The sequence below is a fragment of the Aplidium turbinatum genome, chromosome 3 (assembly GCF_918807975.1).
Source record: "Aplidium turbinatum chromosome 3, kaAplTurb1.1, whole genome shotgun sequence".
Taxonomy (NCBI): Eukaryota; Metazoa; Chordata; class Ascidiacea; order Aplousobranchia; family Polyclinidae; genus Aplidium; species Aplidium turbinatum.
In genome coordinates this window covers 7,093,447-7,108,106 of record NC_137474.1, presented here as the reverse complement: position 1 = coordinate 7,108,106, position 14,660 = coordinate 7,093,447, and the positions used below count along the sequence as shown (strand labels likewise).

The window sequence follows — 14,660 nt, the reverse complement described above, 5'->3', positions numbered from 1 at the left end:
GGAAGGCCTTTATTTTGATCTCCAAGTTGGAAGCGTTGTTTTGATTAACATACTTAATGCATTTTTCTTCTTTGAGTACCATGCCTGTTCCAGGCTTAGGCATTCATGCACAGTTCTTTCCATTTATCTCGGTATTTAACTGAATTAATAGTAGTTGGGGTTTTAACGTGAAAGTGATTAATGATTATAGAGAAAAGTGAGACCTTGTTTTCTACGTGCTGAATTATTGTTTATCATTGGGAACATGTCTTGGGAATTGCACCCATTGACATAATTTTTCTTCATCTCAATTTAATTTGGATAACCCACACCAAGGATAGATGTATAATTATAAAAAAATACAACTCAGTGTTCTAAATCTCATCAAATCAAGTTGAACCGGAGTTAGATTTTTAAGAAATCAACATCTTGTGTAGGCTACTAAGAAGTCTTACCCATATGATATTATAATTGCAACATAAAATGCAGCACCGGTAGTATTAAGAGCGCGTAAAGTGGTAATAAAAAAGCAATTTTTAAAGGTTTAAAATAATATCATATTTTAAATTCATGCATTTGTTACCATGAAAAAGTGATAGATTTATAATTGCTGGAATTTTCTAAATGTTGGCTGTAATCTTTTCAGTTTTTTGCAGTGCTTTGCTCAATATTTTGTTATTCTAATGTGAGCTTGATACTATTCACTGGTGTTTTCAACTATTATCATCCATCTTGTTCTATACTTGTACTGTATATTACCGTATTGTATACTGTAACAATATATTGTCATCCAAGCTCATTATATATAATCATCAAAGTACAGATGCAATGCATATATAATATACATAACAAGTGGCACTTTGAAAGTGATGTGATATGCACAATTATTTAAAAGTATCAATAATAGGGGCAATGTTGAAAGTGAAATTCCTCATTGTATAAAAAACATCCTTAAAAGATATTTTAGCCCCAGTGAGATCAGGCATTTCTAAGACTATTGCAAGTTGCCAGGGAAAAAAATGTTGAATCATGAGCAAATTGGGGTCATCTGAAGTTGGGTAGGTACCCCAATTTATATTCAAGACCCCTTACACAGAAAACTAAGCATTGTTTGATGTTTTTGACCTCATTTTTGAAATCCTTGGCCCCAAAAACATACAATTAGACATTTTGTTTAGAAAATTTGAGTCAGAAATGTAGATTTTAGGCCAATTTTGTAAAACACTGAATTGCGCCACTAGTGGCAAAAATGCAAATTTTAAATACGCAATTACTCAAAAATTAAACGAGATAGAGAAAAAATCTGAAATATGTCCTCAATCATTTCTTTGTGTCTTCAAAATATCCAAAAATAAATAAAATCTGAGAGGTGAGGGTTTTCAATTTTCTTAAAATTGGTTGAATTATAATGGAATGACCCGCTTGTAACACCACTAATATTATTATTTTGCAGATTTCCGAGCTCAGGAAAAAAGCAATACAGTTTTTGTAAGAGAAAAACTATTCAGTAGCCTACTACAGTAGAGCTTATTAGGCTACAGTAGCCTACCTCTGAATATTGATGGAATTACTTTGTCGTTTAAATAAACTTCATTATTTTGTTTGAACAATCTTGTCTTCACCCACATTTTGTTTTTTATTGAGTCATGCATTAAACCTAATAAAAAAATACTATTGGTAACCTTGTTTTTGAAGTACGGTAGCTTATCATGAAACGCCTTGGTAAGCAAAATTCTTTTGTTTGTAACACCCGACTTGGTTTGGTTTTGAATCTTTATCCTCGGACTGACAAAGCCTTGATAGGTTACTCCTGGTACTTGTTCGCATACTTGTAGAGGCTCTTGACGCAGGGCCGGTTACCGAGATTGGCAGAGTGAAGTTTTCCGATTGTTGAAGTCTTGTTGCCGAGAAATTATTCCATTCATTAGGTGCCGCTGAATGGAGAGCAGTCCTGAAATGCGTTGCTCAAACGCACACCCCGAGAGTCGAACCAGCGCCGCGTGATCTTGAGCCCGGCGCGTAACCACATGTAAAGCAATTCTTGGAGCTTACTGGTCCACAAGCATAAAACAATAGGAAGCCTTTGCCTACAGGCTACACACAATCAACTCTATTGTTTTATTCTAAAGCAACAAAAGGCTTGCCTCTTTTACCTTTTCAAAATCCAAAGTAAAGTACCGTAGCCTACTTCCTGTGTTTTAAACTTTTGAGGTTTTTAGTCTATCACTTCTTTAATCTTATGTCACAACCTACCTACAGTTACAACAACCGTTTCATGGATTAGTAGACTGATATTAAAGTTTCACTTTTAATGCCAATTGAGTTTTACTTTCATTGCAGAGATACCGTATATCATTATAAATTAGCATTTTTTCAACGGCAACTCTCTTCTTTCATGGAAAACGCCATCAAGTGGCAAAAACTCGATCGATCAGCGCGTCCAAGGATGCCAGCGCTGGGTTTTTCCACCTAGATCTGGGTTTTACGTTGTTTTTTTTTTAATTTTGGTAAATCTAGGTTTTTGGTTTGTAACTCTTCTTTGATTCAAAAAGTTGCTGATACAGCTCAACATAAAATTCCAAAACTAGCACAAACATGGTGGCTTTCTCGAGAACAGGTCATCAGCAGCATATTAAAGCAGTGGGAAGCGCTGGTTTTGTATTTTCAGTCTCAATGTAACTATGGTAAGACTGACAAGATTGATAGTGCAAAACGGATTGATGATGCACTTGTTAATTGTAGAACAAGGCATATGCTTGTTTTTTGCAATATGTTCTTAAAAAGGTAAATAGTGTCAACCTGGAATTCCATTGTGAGCATTTTCGTCTGCAGAAGTTGTATTTTATGGTTGCTACAGAATATAGAAATATTTTGAGTCTCTTCATCAGAGAAGATTACATCATGCACAGAGAAATAGATCCGAGCAATGCTGAAAATTATAGGAACATATCAGCTGTGCACCTGGTGGAAGGACAATAGCCCTGTCTGTTGGAACAGGAACCCCATCATTTGTTTTTGTAGCCTACGGTATATAGTTATATGCCATAATAATAACCACCAACATAGGCTAAGCATGTGTATTTATATAGCCTAATTATACATATATGTGTTCTGAGGCTTCTGTGTAATGGTATAGGTTTGGTTTTGAATCTTTATCCTCGGAGTCGGACTGACAAAGCCTTGATTGGTTATTCCTGGTAGTTTCGCATACCGGTAGGCTACTTGTAGAGGCTCTTGACGCAGGGCCGGTTACCGAGATCGGCAGACTGAAGTTTTTTCGATTGTTGAAGTGTTGTTGCCGGAGAATTATTCCATCCATTAGATGCCGCTGAATGGAGAACAGTCCTGAAATGCGTTACTCAAGCGCACACCCCAAGAGTCGAACCAGCTCCATGCGATCTTGAGCTGGGCGCGTAACCACTGAGCTAAGGGGGCGGACAGTGGTGTTAAAAGCACATACAGGTACTTCTAACCGCTTTAGCACATCTTTTCTAGACATTTTTTTTTTTACCTCATCTGTTTTTTTTTTGAACACGCAACGTAAGTTTGTCGTTGTTTTTAAACACACAATTGGAATTTTGTCGCTGGCATCCCTGAGCGCGTCACTCCCAGTCCGTGCGGGGTTGTGTATGGTTGTGTCACCAAACAATTTAATCCGCTTTCGGGATTTTACTGAGCAACCCCAAAATCGGGAGCACCCATTCTCGCATTTAAGGCAACGTCGACCAACGCGGTGAGGACTAGTGACCCTCCCCCGCAGGGTTATGAGCAACATTTTTGTCAATCAGATAACACACATCACACAACTAACAACAGTACATATAAATTTTCATCATAACAATTCGAATTGATGTTACAACGCTTCACTGACTGATTGGTTTCATAATCATAACATTATTAAACAATTTATTCTGAAATGAACTGAAGATCATCACTTGTCCCAAATAACCTCGTCAGCCGCTCTTCCACAAACTGATATTTAGAAATTTAGTTTCATGTTTTGCTTCCGATATCCATGAAAGAATAATATTGAACAATTTGAAAATAATTAAGCAAACAAGTAGCCTAGGTTAGGCAAGCGATGTAGCCTACATATTCCAGAAAACATCGTTGTTTTTAATATTCAACTAGGCCTATAGCCTAGGCTACAGATTGTAAGCCTACGATTTTGTTTTCCTAATTACCTTTGTATAAACAGTTTGGAGGAGCCTATACGAAACAGCCAGTTTCGTATAGTTATTAACTATAACTATAAGTTATAGTATTTATTCGGAAGGAAAGGTAAGTTCTATGATGAGCTTTTTGTGTTGAGGAAATTTTTGCAGAAGAAACTCTCTTTCTAAACGAGTTTCGTCTCCAATCCTGTATTCCGGGATGGATGTCACAGCCACCAAAGAAAAGTTGTTTTCCCGCTTCCGATTACGTAGTTTCCATGCAGCATAAAATTCTATACATATATTATTGTCTTCATTTAAATATATTGAGAACTGGTTTATTGAAGGATAGCTTTATGAAATAATTGTTTCTGACACTTTAAATAAACTTATATTTGGTTACAAGAGTAGGTGCTCACTGCCTTCCTACAATCCCTCCTCTGTCTGCCTCGACCATACTTGCAATTGTTTCTTGTTGTTTTTTGATTTACTTGAGTTAGCGTTAGGGATAAAAACCTGATTTTGTATAAACTTATAATGGCTTAACTTAAATCCGTGGTACACATTGGCATTTCTATAACTTGCTATTTCGATAATAAGTTAATAATAATAATAATGTTATGGTTTTATTTATTGTCGCTCTACAACAGCTAAGGTCTTTTAGCGACAGGGCTCATTTTTAATTTGTATCAGGTTTGCGATGTTATCACATTATTACCCGACTCATTCTCACTGCGCTATGCAGGATAGAACACAATCGGTACGGTACCGTTTTTAAAGTCTTCGGTTTGACCCGACCTGGAATCGATCTTAGATCTACCAGAGCCGAAGGCGAAACCACTCGGCCACTATTTCGATAATAATATGAAACTCAACACAATGGCAAATAGTCTCCAGAAACCACGGCTCCAGGCACGCGGCAAAGGCGACAATCAGAGATTAAACGTATTGGTCGTCAGGTGGCCACGTCAAGTAGAACAATGAAAGAACACAAATTCAACGTTGCTTAATTTCAATCAGCCAAGTTACAAAATTCATCACAATTTCAATTCTAATCAAGAGGGCAATTGACTCGCCGGAACAATATTGTAAAGTAAAAGAAAGTTTGGTCAATTGAGATGAAAGTTTATAAGGCCTAAGTAACTTTGTGTGTTTGAGTCATTTCTCACCAGATAGGTTAACTGAAATTAATGAAACGAGAAAAGAATGTGCATTTAGCCTACCATAAAATTAATCGATAATCAAAAAGAAAATTGATTGTAGGCCTATGCCTACGTAAGATTCGCTGCTGGTCGGCCAACAGAAAGTTTATAGGCCAAACCTCACTAACAGTGAAAGCATAGGCTATTATTAGTTTACTGTAAACTTTTTGTATAAAGTAAGCTACACCATAGCCTATCTAAACCATTAAAGAGAGAAAACTTAGCCTACGCTAGAGAACAAGTTAGAAAGTTTTTATTTAAACCAGTTAGGCTACACTGTAGTATCTCACCGGCATCCACAACAGCCGTGAATCCGTCATCTTTTTTTCTTGCCCCAATGCTTGTTTTTGTCAGTTCACCTGTTCCTGGATTGATTATGTAGATATCCAGTGGTTCTCCTCTGACGTGATGAAGAACATCGATTCCTGGGAATTTGTAGAATGGGAAAAGACTGTTTCCGGGCTAGAATAGCAACAAATAAAGCTTTACACTGTTGGGTTAGCTTATATTCTATCAAACTGTAGCAACTGACAATAACAAAATAAATAGACTACTGAAATATTTAAGTGCTCATCAGGATTATTAACTTTTCTAGTAGGCCTAACAGTTGCAACGTTTATTCGACAAACGTGAAAGTCAAAGTCGAAGCAAAGGGAAGGATGGGACCTGTGAGCTGATTTTTAAAAAACTTCACATAGGCCTAAGTCTTTTTTTGTTTTGGTGTCTAAGGTTCGTCTCAAAGTTTTTGTTGGCTATATTTTTTTACCAGTAGCCTAGTCACCATACTTAAACAGATTTTAAGCATGTTACGGCGGAAGCGGAAGTTCCTACAGCGAAAAATGTAACTTTATCTAAAGTGGTTCATACGACCTGCAAGTGAGGATACTGTGACCATATGTGGAGTTTCCTGTAAGCGGCTGGAAAAAATCATGTAGTATTTTCAAATCGTAACCGGTTCATGTTGTGTTGTTGTCATACTATGAGTTTTATGGTATGAGAAATGTCCAATGAAGAACATTGAATGTATAGGCTACGTTAATTGAAAAATCTCTCTGTTAAGAACACGTACAGAATCATCAAAAATGATTTTATTTTTAGCACAAATACAAAAGAGAATAATCCCTGCCAGTGCTCTTCAACTGGTTCCGCGACAAACACAAAAATAAATCAGGAGTTCGCAATGATAAAAGTGTTGAAAAGCGCTGGTCCATGCACAAGCTTAATTAGCAATCAGAAAATTGGACAAGCATGACTATATACTTCGTCACCACCACCATGTTTAGGCTATCTGAAGTTTTCTATACAAAACAGGAATTCGCCCAATTCCTTTCGATCGTGCTGTTGACCCAGAGCAAAATGGTTAGCAGGCGCTCTTCATCCTTTCTTGGGACTTGGATAATTGATGGATTCATTGGCGTTTATTTTGTTGCGAGTATAAATACACACATTCAAAGCAAAGTCAAATAATACAAACGATCACGTAGAATGTGTGGATACTGCAACGGGTGGCTGCGAAGTGACCTGGAAGGTCTTCTAGTCAAGCAGCCACCCTCAACGATAACACTTGTATAAGAATAAATAAAGGTCAAATGTCTGTTTAGATGGTTTCACTTTTAGCATACTTACTTTAAACAAAGCTAAGTTATCCGAACCGGTTTTGCGTGTTGTATCAGACGGATATGCTGGTGGAAGATTTTTCGTCAAATTTCCGTAAGAAAGTAGTGATGACATATAAGGGCCATCAGGACCAATTGATGTCATACCAACACGTTGAATCCAATAATCTGCACTCTATTTAAAACAATCAACAAGTCAAGATAATAAAATTTCTATGCAAAATGGCTATCGTATCAAAAAGCTGATCCGCGCAACCAGGTAGCCTGATACATCCATAATACATTTCGTCACAATTATTGTTGACAACAGTGTGCTACATCATGCTTTTTACTGCCATAAATTTAAATTGTTTTGAAAAACTATTGTCAGCAATCAAATCAAAATATTACTTTCGTCTTTACACCAAATTTATGAGTAGGTTAATAAACGTAAAATTGTAGGCTATTGAATAAGAACGTGCAATTTCGTATTTCTGTAACTGGTTCCTCCAAGAAATATATTCCCGGAGGGGAAGCTAACTATGGCTTACAGCTTCCGTTTTTAATGACTTGCTCGACTGTAACTCTCAGTTCTTTGTGTCGTCAATTGGGCTTGTTAGCTTTTTAAGGCCCAGAATGTTAACACAGTTTCATTTAAAAACGTAGGCGGTGCTGTTTGGCTTGACGTGTGGAAGTAACGGTAACTTCTGGACCGCAGTAACTCCTAGACTGTTACACCAGTTAGCAAACGTTACCACTATGCATTACGCTTAAGGTAACTTTATACAAAACTTTGTAAAAATAGCAGCTTTTACTAACTAGAATGGCTTTTTTTATCAACCAAGCTTAAATACCAAGCAGTTCAGCTCAAGAGTGTGCTAAAGTGCAACACTACTGGGTGAAATACACATATCCAGCTTGGTCCTGTGCCACATATTGACTATGTAGGGACTTGACTGTAGCATAAGAAAAGCGATTTTATTCAAATAGCCTAGAAATCATTGTTTTTACTGGCACATTTAATTCTACACAAAGTTTGAAATGAAGTTATTGAGAGATGACCATCTGCAGTAGGCTATTTTTCTTCAAAGTTGGCAAAGTGCGGTAACCAGTAGCGTATTTAGGGGGGAGGATAAAGGGCGATGCCCCCTCCTCCCCTAATGATCAGGTAAAAAATACAAATTTTGCAAAAAAAACAAAACAATTGCAGCGCAAGACATAATTGCTGGGATGATTCATCCTGCGCAACTGTGTTGCAAGATCTAAGGGGCGATAATAGGCTTTTTCACCAACTTTTTGGCAAGGATTGCTCAGTTTTTGGCGAAGAAATCCACCTAGACCAGTGCCGGTCTTAGGATATTTCGGGCCCTGTGCGGAATGTGCTTTGCGGCCCCCAATGACAATGATCCAATTCAGTAACGTAGCTAAGTATTTTGAAAAGGGGGGGGGGTTTGACGGCCTGCGGGTGAAGCCTGAAGTCGTGTTCGCCGACACCCAGCGGAGTGGGGTCTGGAGGGCCTCTCCCAGAAAATTTAGAAAAATTACTTTGAATTTGGTGCATTCTGAGCGCATGTTCTACAAAAGTTTGAGTATGAATATTAACTGTAACATGGTGCTGTCCGATGGCAAAAGGATAAGTTCATATTTTCTCTGGCATTTTTCGGAGATAAAGCTGAATCTCCATGTTTTATTGTAGCTAATTCTTAAAACCGCAACTGACTTCAAGGATACCGGTACTTGCTTGTGAATCGAATTGAATTTTTTCCATTTGAAATGACAAAAATTACTGCATTTTCTGAGTAAATTGCGGGCCCCCTAATTTTCGGGCCCTGTGCAATCGCACGGTTTGCACACCCCAAAGACCGGCACTGTCTAGACAACAACATCGACCTAACATTCCAGCTGAAACTGCGGAGATCTATTTCAAACGAACAGTCTTTCTTCCTTTTCTTGACAATTGCATGGCACAAATTCACGAGAGATTCCATGTGCACTGCTCGCTAGCTTTTGAAGTCAGCACATTTCTGCCTTCATTGATTCATGAAGATGAGGACTGCTCGATCGACGAAATTTTCGACTTCTACCATGAAATGCTGGATGTTGAACCAAGCAATTGCTTTGCAGCTACCATTGAATTGCGAAGATGGAGAGCGAATTGGCTTGCAGTTTTTGTGGATAAACGACCTGGGACTCTTGTGGATGCGTGTCAAGCTGCTGAACAGCTCGGCACTTATCCGATTATCCATAAATACTTCGAATCTTTGCTACGCTTTCAGTTACAACTGGCTCCAATGAGCGATGTTTCAGTTTACTAAAGTACCGTAAACCGGGGCTACTTTGAACGCCAGGGTAACTTTGAACATTTTTTTTTTATTTTGTTTGTTCATTGTATGTTTACCTAAAAACGTATCTTCGCTTATTTTATTTTTCTGTTTAGCAGTCAATTTGTAAATAGTGTCTGGTAAACTATTTCTGAAAACCCTTTCTGTTCGAAAAAAAAGAAGATTGCTGCTTTGAGACTATTTTGCTTTCAGCCTCGATTTTGAGGGAAATAATCAGTTTTGGCATGGTAAGAATACTTCATTGTGTGTCTGAGTGGTTTTAACGCTTTTGGGCAAGACCTTTTTATGAATTGCAGGGTAAGTCATCAGCAAGTTATATCAATATGCATAAGCTATCGAGTTTTTTTGTAGTAGTTTTGGAAAGCTTGGGTAATATGCTAGATGGGGTTACTTTGAACAGTATTCTGAGGTTACTTTGAACGTCAAAAGTGGATTTCGAAAATGCGGTATTCTTCCTTTCTATCCGCAAAAAGTGTTGGAACGGCTTCCAGACTATGATTTGAATGAAAATGGCGATGCCAGTATCGGTACCGACACAGCTCGCAGAGTGTCAAATGCAGTTCTTGGAGTGCTCAGAATGATGTAGGTGTGGATGAGGACAGACCAAAGAAGATCAATGTCATTCCATGGAAAAGCATCACATGTGATGAGATAGCAGAAGCAGGTGAGCACCAGAGCACATACTGGTAACCGATCTTTTATTTCTAGAACCCTCTGATTTTTTAGTTTTATTGCAAAGGTTAAATAACTTAGTTTTATGTACCAGTACTGGTATTGGTGTCTAAAATATTTCTGCTATTAATGCACATCATTAACAACTTCATTACCATTTGCAAAAAGCTACGATTTCGTTGCACTGCTGTTCTGAATAAATATTTTTGCAGGCACATCTAAAAGTGAAACTGCAGTTACCGGTACGGACGGTGAAGATAAATCGGAAAGCGATGAGTCGTATGAGGACGAAAGCATAGAAGATGGTGCTTCATCAGAGGATGGTAGGCTACGGTTTCTGATGGTGATGTTGAAAAAAATGAAGCAGAAGATCTAACAAAAAAGATATTGCACTTGGGGAGTACATAGGCAAACTGTTAAATACGAAGGGCAAAAGTTTCCCGGTAAAGTGACAACTGTTTAGAGCGAAGGAGCGGTGGTATCGACATTGACAAAGTGCAATCGAAGCGGGTGGAGATGGCCCCAAACCAAAGATGAGATGCTCTATGAGTGGGATGATATTGTCAAAGTAGCCTACAGCCCAAAGCCATTCCTCTCAATAACAGAAATATTCTTCTATTTCCTGACTTAGAATACATGTGGGGCAAGTAGTTGCAAAACCGATGCTAATATGAACTGTTTTGAGCCATATTTCATGTTATCCTGTAGCATCCTAATTGCTATTGCCAATTCGTGTACCAGTTCGTGTAAATATGTTCTCTTCAGTGAAATATGTTGCTTATTGTCAATATACTACGGTACCGATATCAAAATGGTTTTTTAAAAACTTTCAATGTGTTTAAAGTAACCTCATATACAGCCAAATTTGAACAAACGTAAACAATTCACATCTGTTCAAAGTAACCCCGATCACGGGGTTACTTTGAACACTGACAATTTTCTAAAAAAAGCGGTTAAGATAGAGATTAAAACTGAATGTTGTTTGTGCTATTTAGAGACCTAGTTGGTCCCCCTAACATATTGCAATTTAGCGTGGATAGGTTAAGAAACCGCTGATGACAATTTTCTAAAAAAGCGGTTAAGATAGAGATTAAAACTGAATGTTGTTTGTGCTATTTAGAGACCTAGTTGGTCCCCCTAACATATTGCAATTTAGCTCGGATAGGTTAAAAAACCGCTGATGCACTTCATTTTGAAGTCAAAAACCGTTCAATGTAGCCCCGGTTTACGGTACGTGAAAAATTATTAGGCTACTGCACGACCATGAACGAGCCACATTTGGATGGTCTAGCTCAGATGTATTTAAACAAGAATATTGTAGTCTACTCGTCACTCGAGTATGATGCAGTCATTGATATATTGCCAAGCGCAGTCATCGCATTAAACTGTAAATTGTCATTGCGAATCGCCGAGAATGTTCAAAAGGTATTCGAGGTCGGAAGGACTAAACTTATTGTTTATGTTCTGAAGTGTTTGAAATCTTTTGTTGGTTCATTGATTGGAACAGTAACTTACTTCTGCAAATTCGCTCTTGATTTTGGAACCCCTCACCCCTATCTGACGGTTTTAACTAACCCCCTCCCCCCGTTCTGACGCATCATATGACATTTTGGTATACTCCCGCCCCTGTTTAAAGGGTCAAACAAGTCTAATTTTAACCCAAGTATAGTTCGATAAATTGTCGTCTTGGCCTACCGATACACAAAGTCGTCTTGGCCTCCCGATACACAAAGTCTTGGCCTCCCCCCTTACAAACTTTCTAAATACGCCACTGGCGGTAACCGTGACGCGACAATTCATCGAAAGACAATTTATCGAACGACAGTTAATCGAACGACAGTTTATCGAAAGATAGTTCATCTAACGACAATTCATCAAAACAACAGTTCATCGAACCGACTGTTTATCGAAACGACACTTCATCGACCGACTGTTTATTGAAACGACAGTTTATCGAACGACGAAGCACATATGCAATGGAATACTCAGGGGTTAGTGGTTAAGAGTCAAGGGTTAGGGGTTAGAGGCTAGGGGTTAGAGGCTAGGGGTTAGAGGCTAGGGGTTAGGGGCTAGGGTTAGGGGATAGGGGTTAGGGTTAGGGGTTCAGGGTGAGGGGTTAGAGGCTAGGGGTTAGAGGGTAGGGGTTAGAGACTATAGGGGCTAGGGTTAGGGGTTGGGGTTAGGGTTAAGGGTTGGGGGTTAGGTTTTCGATTAACTGTCGTTCGATAAATTGTCGTTCGGTGAACTGTCGTTTCGATAAACAGTCGTTCGATTAATTGTCGTTCGATAAACTGTCGTAGTACCGGCGGTAATATACTAATTACACTGTCACAATTAGGCTGTATCCCGAACTTGCGTTCACTGGAAGTATTTATTGCTGGCGTTTCCAAACTGTGTACCACGGCAGACTGGTGTGCCGAGAGGAGCTTACAAGTACGCAAGTGTGCCGCGAAAGCCTGGTGATTTGAATGTTGCACCAGCAAGCGCAAAGCTGCGAAGTGTTAATTTAGTTTAGAAGGGAGTATATTTTCTTTCGTGGTATAGTAGGAAGCTACGATGAACTGCTGTTAAAATTTTACTTACTTTTTTGTCAGAACTTGCAAGTGCAAAAAAGGTCGCTGCGATAAGTACTACATATGGGCATTTAACCAACATTTTTGTTATCCCTAAACAGAATCTAAATGCAAAAAAGCAACCGTTGAGTTTATTGTGTTTACTCTCGGCTGCAGACTAGATAGTTACCACAAGGTTCCTTAATTAAAAAAATAGGAGCTAATGTCTCTCAACCTCTGTTCTAGTTCCTTGATGTTATTGATACTGAAGAAGCCGCCGTTACGGTGGCAGGCGAAAGCTTTATGAATAAATTAGGCTACACAAGTTTCCGAATCAGACTGACTATGTTTACTTATTAGGTAGACTACTTTCAAATAGGAATAACTTAGTATTTCGCGACAAATATATAGGCTACCCTGTTTAAACGTTATCCAAAATTTTTTCGATTTCTTTTCCTTCCTTCAAAGAAAAAAAAAACTATTACAGCAGTCGTTTTTACTTCATGAGCAGCTCTGTCATGTCACCCCTCTTCAAAAGCTAATATGTTAAATTGGAAGCATTGCTTAATGCTTAGGTATTGCACAGATTTTACGACCAACGACGGACCGTGTCAGCACATAAAAATGTGATTAATGATTACAGAGCATGATATTATTACACACAGTTTCTTATTAATAAAGCTACTCCATAGTAAGAAGCTTACGAACTCTGCAGCTGTTTGGGGTTGTTGGGATAATTCCAAGGCAGCAAATTGCTTGCGGACGTTGAATCAATGTAAAAAGACAATTGACTTGCTGTTAGGTAGTGTTGGGCTGCAGCGGATCGCATACTTACACGCAGCTTGCAAAAGTATCCTGTTTGCATCGTTTCAACGTTTTTTGATGTTTTAACAGTCTAAAAATAGAAATTTTATGCTATCTAGAAACCAACATTTACTTTGAGCAAACCTTGTTTTTTTGATAAACAATTCAGTTTGAGCTTTAATCGTATCAACACAGTTTGTGTACAGTAGCGTAACATAGATTTACAACAGTCCGAAAGTGTTCACTGTCCGTGTGCTTAAGTTGGTGACCTTCTACAAACTTGCCAAACAAAGTTTACCGCATTGAGTTTCCAACAGTGCGCTTCGCACGTGGATTTTCAACGCAACGCAAACATCCAAACATGTCCTCTCCGACAGCTCAGGTGGTTAGCGCGTGACTTCGTGAACGAAGAAGCTTCAAGATCAAGCAGCGCTGGTTCGACTCACGGAGTGTGCCCTTGACCAACGCGTTACAAGGACTGCTCTCCATTCAGCGCCACCTAATGGGATGGAATAATTCCAAGGCAACAACACTTCAACAATCGGAAACTTCACTCTGTCAATCTCGGTAACCGGCCTGAGTCAAAAGCCTCTAAGTCTACAGTCTAAAAGTATGCGAAACTACCAGGAATAACCTGTCAAGGCTTTGTCAGTCCGAGGATAAAGATTCAAAACCAAACAACTATCCTGCAATGTTGGATATTACCCGACCATACCCGACTCACAGGTTGACACAAATGAAGAAAGTATGAAGACTTTGGTCTTTCATTGGTGTCTTTTTCGCCGTCCAACCCAATGAGGTCGCCAGCTTTACATTTTCTATGCCAGCTTAGCACGGTTATGAGCTTAGTCTGGCACAGTCCCACTGCCTTGAGATCATGTTGAAGAGTGTGGACTGTGGAACCAGTAGCGTCGGGGGTCTAGGGGTACTTTTGGACCTGAGCCGACATGATTTTAGTGGCAATCTTTCAAGAGCGACCGGAAAGTTCAGAAAGTCTTGACTTGGGACCCGTGGAGTTTATTGGCATCGGGCCAAAATAATCATCTCAACGATCATATGTACAACAGTAACCTAGCCAAAGTCAAAATGATCAAGACAAAATGGTTATTGTCACACGCTCTTCCTTATAGGCTATGAGTAGGGAAAGTAGGCTAAAGTCAATGAAGTCAAGTTTATTTCAGTAACTTATTGCGGTGTGGTTTTAAGAGAGTTCTGGACACATGGAATAGGTTTCAACCGTGGCCTACGGTTTCAACATTTTAAGTTGATAGGTAAAAAACAATCAATTTTTTATCATTTGGTTAATTTTAGGTCAATGAAGTCAATTTTGTGTGATTGACTCGTCCAGTCCAAATGTTTG

At 38.8% G+C, this 14,660-nt stretch overlaps 1 protein-coding gene across 1 annotated transcript; it reads right to left on the bottom strand.

Moving 5' to 3' along the window:
- Nucleotides 1-2,297: 2,297 nt before the first annotated feature.
- On the bottom strand, nucleotides 2,298-12,617 carry LOC145767217 (uncharacterized). The gene is made up of 4 exons (XM_082579000.1): nucleotides 12,528-12,617; nucleotides 6,962-7,126; nucleotides 5,626-5,797; nucleotides 2,298-4,426 (listed from the first exon to the last, which is right to left on the bottom strand). The coding sequence occupies exons 1-4, from the start codon at nucleotides 12,597-12,599 to the stop codon at nucleotides 4,245-4,247; spliced, it is 591 nt and encodes a 196-aa protein (XP_082435126.1). The 5' UTR covers nucleotides 12,600-12,617; the 3' UTR covers nucleotides 2,298-4,244.
- Between the last annotated feature and the right edge of the window lie 2,043 nt (nucleotides 12,618-14,660).

Excerpts from the sequence above, each read along its gene's own strand:
- LOC145767217 (XM_082579000.1), bottom strand. The coding sequence starts at position 12,599 with ATGTTGGTTAAATGCCCATATGTAGTACTTATCGCAGCGACCTTTTTT. Across the intron at positions 7,127-12,527 it reads TTGCAAGTTCTGACAAAAAA|AGTGCAGATTATTGGATTCA; the intron begins GTAAGTAAAATT and ends TGTTTTAAATAG. Across the intron at positions 5,798-6,961 it reads ATAACTTAGCTTTGTTTAAA|CCCGGAAACAGTCTTTTCCC; the intron begins GTAAGTATGCTA and ends TTGCTATTCTAG.